We start from the raw sequence: 7,483 nt of genomic DNA on the forward strand, positions 1-7,483 counted from the left end.
TCTTTAAAGTTAAAGATGGATTGACAGGAGATGAACCAAAGAGATTCAAAGCCAGGCTGGTGGCAAAAGGGTATACACAAAAAGAAGGGGTTGATTTCAAGGAGGTATTCTCACCAGTGGTCAGGCATGCCTCCATAAGGGTAATCCTAGCTCTAACTGCAGTACAAGACATGGAACTTGATCAACTCGATGTCAAGACTGCATTTTTGCATGGAAGACTCCAAGAAGAAATCTTCATGACTCAACCAGAGGGGTATGTGGACTCCATGAAACCTAGACATGTATGCCTACTCAAGAAATCTCTTTATGGTTTAAAACAGTCCCCAAGGCAGTGGTATCTCAGATTTGATGAGTTCATGATAACAAATGGATTCATGAGATGCAATTATGACTACTGTGTGTATTTCAAGCTGCTGGAAGATGATCTCTACATTTATCTCATCCTCTATGTAGATGACATGCTGATAGCCTGCAAAAGAAGGGATGAAATAGAAAAGCTGAAGGTAATGCTGAACTCAGAATTTGACATGAAAGACTTAGGGACTGCTAAGAAGATTTTGGGTGTAGAAATTAAAAGAAACAGAACATAGGGAGAAATATTTCTCAGTCAAGAGAGATATTTGACTAAGGTTCTGGAAACCTACAAGATGCTGGATTCCAAGCCTGTACTAACTCCTCTAGCAGCTCACTTCAGGCTGAGTAATCAGTTGTGTCCAAAAACTGATGAAGAGAAACTTGATATGAAAAATATCCCTTATGCAAATGCTGTAGGTTGCCTAATGTATGCTATGGTACTCACTTGACCAGACCTATCCCATTCAGTGAGTGTGGTTAGCAGATATATGACACAACCAGGGAGAGAACACTGGAGAGCTGTTAGATGGATCATGAGATACTTGAATGGCTCTTTAAGCCATGGACTGGTATATGGAAGATCCAAAGGAAGAAGTAATGGGCTGCTGGGTTTTGTTGATTCAGATTATGCAGGAGACTTGGATAGAAGGAGGTCACTCACAGGCTTCATGTTTATGTATGAAGGATGCCTTATCAACTGGAAAGCTTCCCTGCAACATGTGGTTGCTCTCTCAACAACAGAAGCTGAGTATACAGCTGCTACAGAAGCTGTAAAAGAAGCTTTATGGCTGCAGGGGCTACTTGGTGAATTAGGAGTGAGGCAGAAGTCAGTGACTATACATTGTGACAGTTCCAGTGCCATTCATTTGTGCAAGAACCCTGCACACCATGAAAGGACTAAACATATAAACATAAAGCTTTATTTCATTAGAAACAAAGTGTCTAAAGGAGATGTAAAGATGGCCAAGGTGCATACAGATGAGAATCCAGCCGATATGCTGACTAAGGCAGTTCCCTCTGCAAAGTTCAACATATGCTTGGACTTAGCTGGTTTGAGTAGCCTTTAAGTTGATAAGCAGAAGGAGAAGGAAGCAGGAAAATGAGTTTTTGATTCAAGGTGGAGAATGTGGACTTGAGTGCAATGAATCCAAAACTCAGAGTCCCAAAACGGTTCGTTTTGATTAAGTGATTCAGTCTTTTGTCACATGCTGCACGTGGTGTTTTAATCCAAAAGCTAAACGACTCAGCAACTGTCGTTTTGGAGAAACTAAAGTGATGCACGTGAGTCAGCTCGTGAAGAAGGGAATCAAGGCTGTTAAAAGCCGTTACACACGTGTCCAGATTCTGTGCAATCTGGGTTTCAGCATCAGGGATATAAAACTGGTTGCTGAGGGGAAAATGGGCGTGGTTTTGATAGAGCTTTAAAGAGGGATCAGAAAGTAAGAGAGGGTAATCTTGTTGCTTGTAATCTCTTGTTAAGGAGCTCTGTATTTGTCTTCTTGATTCATCAATAAAGCTTTTCCTGTGGCTTTTCCCGTGAATGTAAATTGTGCATGTAATGCACAATTGAACCACGTAATATTCTGTTCTTGTGAGTTGTTTCTTGTTTTAGTTAAACACTGTTATTAATCATTAGACCTAGAGCATACATAGATTGAGTTGAGAACTTGTCGTCTAATCTTGGTTTCTTCTGCAACTTGTTTGATCAAGAACTTGAGTCTCTTGGGCAGTGGCTCAGTATCTTGAATCTTAAAGGGTACTAAATCACTACAAGCTCGAAATCTATTTTGCTCATCTTCTTTGCTAATTCTTGGAAAACCGTAAGCATATCTGGGCCTACCATATCCTTAAAGCTTTCTGCGAATTTGGTGTGCTCCCAGGTTTTCCGAGCTGCCTTACATTCTACCAAAGCATGAAAAGTGTTCTCAAACCTGTTACCACAAATTTGACAGAAAGGCTCATGCATCACCTTTTTCCTCCATAAGTTCACTGCAGTTGGAAGCAAATTTCGAATAGCTCTCCATAGAAAGATCTTGATTTTTTCTGGGATGTTGAGAGTCCAAATGACTTTCCACTGATTGTTGCTGTTCACTGAGCTGCTTGGTGTGTCCGGAACCTTTATCTTGAGGGCTATTTGGTATCCACTTTTGACAGAGTATTCTCCCTTCCTGTCATAATGCCATATTACTTGGTCTCTGCTGTGGTTTCTGGGCAGGGGGATATTCATGATTGCATCTGCATCTTCCTGCACAAATTGGTCAAAAAGCAAAGCTTCTTTCCATCGGTTATCATTTGTTATTAGCTCAAAGACTGTAGTATCACTTGGAAGTGTTTGCACTGAGATTGGTTTAAAAGTAAGAGGTCGGGGAATCCAATTGTCTTTGTAGACCAGCACCTGATCACCCCCACCAATCCTCCATCTGTAGCCTTTGAGGATAACTTCTCTACCCCATAAAATACTCCTTCAGATATAGGACGGTTTTGAGCCTACGGTTGCTTTCAAAAAATTTCCATGCTTGAAGTATTTGGCTTGTAAAACTTTAGCCACCAGTGAATTAGAATTTTGAATAATCCGCCACCCTTGCTTCGCTACCAATGCTTGATTAAAGCTGGATAAGTCCCTGAATCCCAAGCCACCACGACTTTTTGCTTGACTTAACTTATGCCAGCTAGCCCAATGTATGGCTCGCTTGTCCTCTTTACTTCCCCACCAGTACCTAGCAATTACTTTATGGATGTCATTACATGTGCCCACTGGTAATTTGAACACACTCATGGCATAGGCTGGCACCGCTTGCGCTACTGCTTTGATGAGCACTTCTTTACCTCCACTTGAAAAACATTTATGCTCCCAACTTGATATTTTGCTCAGGATCTTGAGCTTTATCTCATTGAAGAAGGATTTCTTTTTTCACCCAATCATAGAAGGCAGCCCCAAGTACCTCTCATGCTTCGAAACCACCTTGAGCTTGAATAAATTCTTTATGGTCGAAATTTGATCTGCTTTCACATTGTGACTGAAAAAAATTGATGACTTGTCGAAATTGAAAATTTGCCCGGATGCCGTAGCATAGCAATAAAAAATTCCTTTGAGATGCACACAATCCTCCTTCGAGGCTCTTGCAAAAATTAGACTATCATCGGCAAATAACAGATGAGAAATGGTGATATTGTTGCCGAATTTCAGCCCATGTATCAGCCTTTGACTTTCAGCTTGCATCAGGAGATTTGAAAAAACCTCTGCACACAAAATGAACAAATATGGAGAAAGAGGACATCCTTGTCTTAGTCCTCTTTGAGGCTGAATCAAACCCTTCGGCACTCCATTAATGAGGACTGAGAAGGATGTTGTGGTTATGCAGCCCATTATCAGCTCTACCCACTTATTAGAAAAACCTAGCTTCAGCATTGTTTTTTCTAAAAAATGCCACTCCACCCGATCATAGGCTTTGCTTATATCAAGCTTTAATGCCACTAACCCATTCTTTTTCCCCTTACTATGTCTGATTTTATGCAAGCATTCATACCCAATAATGATATTGTCAGTGATTAATCTATTGGGAATAAAAGCACTTTGTGCTGGGGAAATAACATGCTGAAGAATATGTTTTAACCGATTAGCTATGGCTTTTGTAATAATCCTATAAATGACATTGCATAGACTAATGGGTCTGAAATCAGCAACTTTCCTAGGCTTTCCGATTTTCGGAATTAAAACAATGTAGGTGTGATTTAAAGGAGCAATGGTACCTTTCTTGTTAAGGATGTACAAACAGGTACTAATGACTCCCGTTTTAACTGACTGCCAATGCCTTTGGAAAAAAATAGCATGTAATCCGTCCGGACCCGGAGCTTTGGTTGGGCACATCTGAGCTAAAGCCTCTGTTACTTCCTCCTCGGTAAAAGGTTGATCAAGCTCCTCATTCATTGCAGCACTGACTTTTGGATTTAACCCCTTTAAACTAGCTTCTAATTGATCTTGAGTTGGATTCGAGGTAGAAAATAAATTTGCGAAGTATCCGTAAATTTATTTTTCCACTTCTTCATCGTCTTCAGTCCAATTCCCTTGATCATTTTCAATGCCCCATATCTTGTTCTTTCGTTTCCTAGATGATGCTTTGGAATGAAAAAACTTGGTATTTTTATCTCCTTGCTTAAGCCAATCTGCTCTCGAACGGTGCTTCCAATAAATTTCTTTCTCAGCCAAGAATCTGTGAATTTGCCTTTCAGTCATTTTGATTTCCTCCCCACTATCTTCCTGCTTCTGATCCTCCGTTAGCTTTCCAAGCTTATCAATCAGCCTTTGAAGCTTCTTTTCCCTACCACCAAATTCTTCTCTGCTACAATTTTTTAGCTGAGCTAAAGAGTCTCTTGTTGTTTTGGCAAACGTTTGCACCACCGAATCCCCCAACCAGCTGCCGTTACAAGACCATTCCGCTTTGATAATTTCCTTGCATGCTTCGTAAGAACTCCACATATCTTCGTAATAGACTCTTGAAAAATTTTTCCTCTTATAGTTCACCTTATTACTTCTTTCCCGAACTTCCATTAAGATGGGATTATGGTCGAAGCTCTAGCTTACAAGGTTTGTTGCCATTGCATCGTGGAAGTGATCTGTCTAGTCTTTACTACAAAAAAATCTATCTAATTTCTCCTCAATGAAACCTCATCCGATTCTCCTATTGGACCAAGTGTAAGAACAACCATTACTTCCCATATCAATTAGCTTACTGTCCTGGATAGCCTTTCGAAACTCGCTAATAGCATTTGAGTCTCTGTCATTACCTCCATTCTTTTCATGCAAGTGAAGGATTTCATTAAAGTCACCAAAGCAAAGCCAAGTAGTGGAAGATAAGCCTGCGAGCCTTCTGAGTAAAGTCCAAGTATGCCTTTTTTGATCCGCCTCCGGATGTCTGTAAATTCCCGTACACCTCACCCATTTCCCTCGTTCGGTTTGCACTTCAGCATATATATGGTGGCTGCTGAAAGATGTAATGTTAACTGAGATTTCTGAGTCCCACATCATGACTATTCCTCCGCTTCTCCCTTTACTGCTAATTGCAAAACATCCATCAAACTTCAGTAATTTGCCAACTTTTCTCATTTGCACAGACATCAATTTGGTTTCACACAAGAAAACAACTTGAGGTTTGTGCATTTGGAGAATGGTTTTGAGTGCTAAGAACGTCCGGTCATTCCCCATTCCCCAGACATTCCAGCTGAGGATCCTCATGGTTCTCGGCGGGGCTGGTCACCAGCCTCCATCGATAAGTTCTTTGTTAAAGCTGTAGCATCTTGCTTTTCTGGGTTTGTATTTTCCTAGCTCAATTTGATCTTTGCCAAGGGAGAGCTGCAGTGCAAGTGTATGGCTGTTGCTGCCCTTAGGCTATTTAATCTTTTCTTCTTACGATCTGGGCTTCTTCATGAAATTGTTTCTCCTTTCCGTTTAGTAGCTCCCAATCCCTTTTTTGCCTTACTGCTGCTGCTTATTTCCCTAGCCTGTAGTTTCCACTTCCTGCGTTTGGGCTTACTTTGGCTCGCTATTGGCCCATTTTCCACTTCCTCTTCCGCACTTGCTTGGCATGTGTTGTTTTCTTTAAATGAGTTTTCAGCTTCTTTTTCCCGCTCTTTTTCTTTTCCTTATTTTGTGATTAATTTCCCGCTTTGCTCTACTATGTCAGCTTCTGCAACTTCTACAGCTAGTAGCTTGAGCTGTCTCCTCGAATTTCCAACTTCTTGCATTAAATGTTCTCCATCTACTTTGCCATTCTTTCCATGGACCATTGGGTCTAAAGGTTCACCTGATTTGAGAGGACTGGATTCAGATCCATATTCAGTTTCCGAGTCTCGTTGACTGTTTTGCATTTTCTGTTGACTTTGGGTATCCGAAGCACCATCTCCTTTCTTGAATTGATTCTGTTCTCGCTGCCATTTATCTCAACGATTCTGCTTTAGTTTTCCAAATCGTGTTGTAGCTTTCATCCAGTAGCCGTAAGGGAGGTCTTTCTTGGGTTGCCCTTTATACTCTATGCACTCCTTATATTGATGCCCTATAAGCCCACAACAAAAACAAAAATCAGGTAGTCTTTCATATAGAATTGGAATTGGGATGCTGCATTCATCTTCTGTTTCCACTTCCAGAAATTTCCGAAGGGGTTTAGTGATATCCACCGAGATTCGGAGTCTTGCAATCTCCCCAATACAGTTCCCCTCTTTATCTGTGTCTATATCTTCCACTGAACCAATGTACTCTCCCAACTCTTGGACCATATCTCTGTGCATCCATGTAATCGGCATATTACGAAGATGAACCCAAAAAAGTGTGTGAGTGAATGACTGGTTTGCTATGTCTCCAATGCCTTTTGGTTCCGTTAACACCATTAGCGCCCCATCAAAATGCCAGGGCCCTCCTCCCATGACTCTCTTTTTATCAGCCTCCACAGCAAACTTAAACATAAATATGTTACCGCCCAAGCTCTCTATTCTCACTTCTTTATTTGTTCTCCATATCTGTAGCATAGCAGATCTAAGACCTTCTAGATTCACTCCTCTTTGGTGCATAAACTTGCCCACCAGACAGCATGCTGCTATTTGCTCCCCCCTAGCACTCTTTCTACCCATGAATGATATCTTATTCGGCTGCTCTCCTTTGATTGAAATAGCTTTGCATTTGCGAATTAACTCCTCTGTATCCATACCTTACTAGTTCTCAACTACTTCAATAAAGAACTTCTAAAAGTTTTCCTGCAACAATCCCCGTGTTTAATGAACTCCGCCTGTTTTATGACTCTCACTGCCAACCTCAGAAGGTTGGGGACAATACTATGAGAACTAAACTAGCCGCCACTATCAAAGAGTGGCTATATGAGCCATAAAGACTCGTTGTTTCTCTCCTTCAAGGTTTTCTCACGAAGAGGAGAGCACCTGTGAAGAGAGATTATCTTTAGAACATACTATTAGTTGTTGACAATCATGGAAGTTGATTATAAATTGATTTGATGTTTTGGGCAATAGCCGTAGCACTAATGCCTTGTTGCTTTATTCTAAAGGAAGTGTGATAAGAGAAGTGATCAGGGCTCAATAATGTTAAATCTATTAGGGCCGAAGGGGGAGGAAATGGGCAGTTTTT

General features: G+C 41.0%; 2 protein-coding genes across 2 annotated transcripts; both read right to left on the reverse strand.

The window, feature by feature from the left end:
- Positions 1-4,381: 4,381 nt before the first annotated feature.
- LOC112096995 lies at positions 4,382-4,903 on the reverse strand. The gene has a single exon (XM_024181256.1). It carries the CDS (start codon positions 4,901-4,903, stop codon positions 4,382-4,384), a length of 522 nt encoding a protein of 173 aa, XP_024037024.1.
- A 1,388-nt stretch (positions 4,904-6,291) lies between these two features.
- Positions 6,292-7,050, reverse strand: LOC112096996. The gene has a single exon (XM_024181257.1). It carries the CDS (start codon positions 7,048-7,050, stop codon positions 6,292-6,294), a length of 759 nt encoding a protein of 252 aa, XP_024037025.1.
- Positions 7,051-7,483: the final 433 nt, after the last annotated feature.

This window comes from Citrus clementina, unplaced genomic scaffold (assembly GCF_000493195.1).
Source record: "Citrus clementina cultivar Clemenules unplaced genomic scaffold, Citrus_clementina_v1.0 scaffold_7, whole genome shotgun sequence".
Classification (NCBI taxonomy): domain Eukaryota; kingdom Viridiplantae; phylum Streptophyta; class Magnoliopsida; order Sapindales; family Rutaceae; genus Citrus; species Citrus x clementina.

Coding starts and splice junctions, on each gene's coding strand:
- LOC112096996 (XM_024181257.1), bottom strand. CDS start 7,050: ATGGATACAGAGGAGTTAATTCGCAAATGCAAAGCTATTTCAATCAAA.
- LOC112096995 (XM_024181256.1), bottom strand. CDS start 4,903: ATGGAAGTTCGGGAAAGAAGTAATAAGGTGAACTATAAGAGGAAAAAT.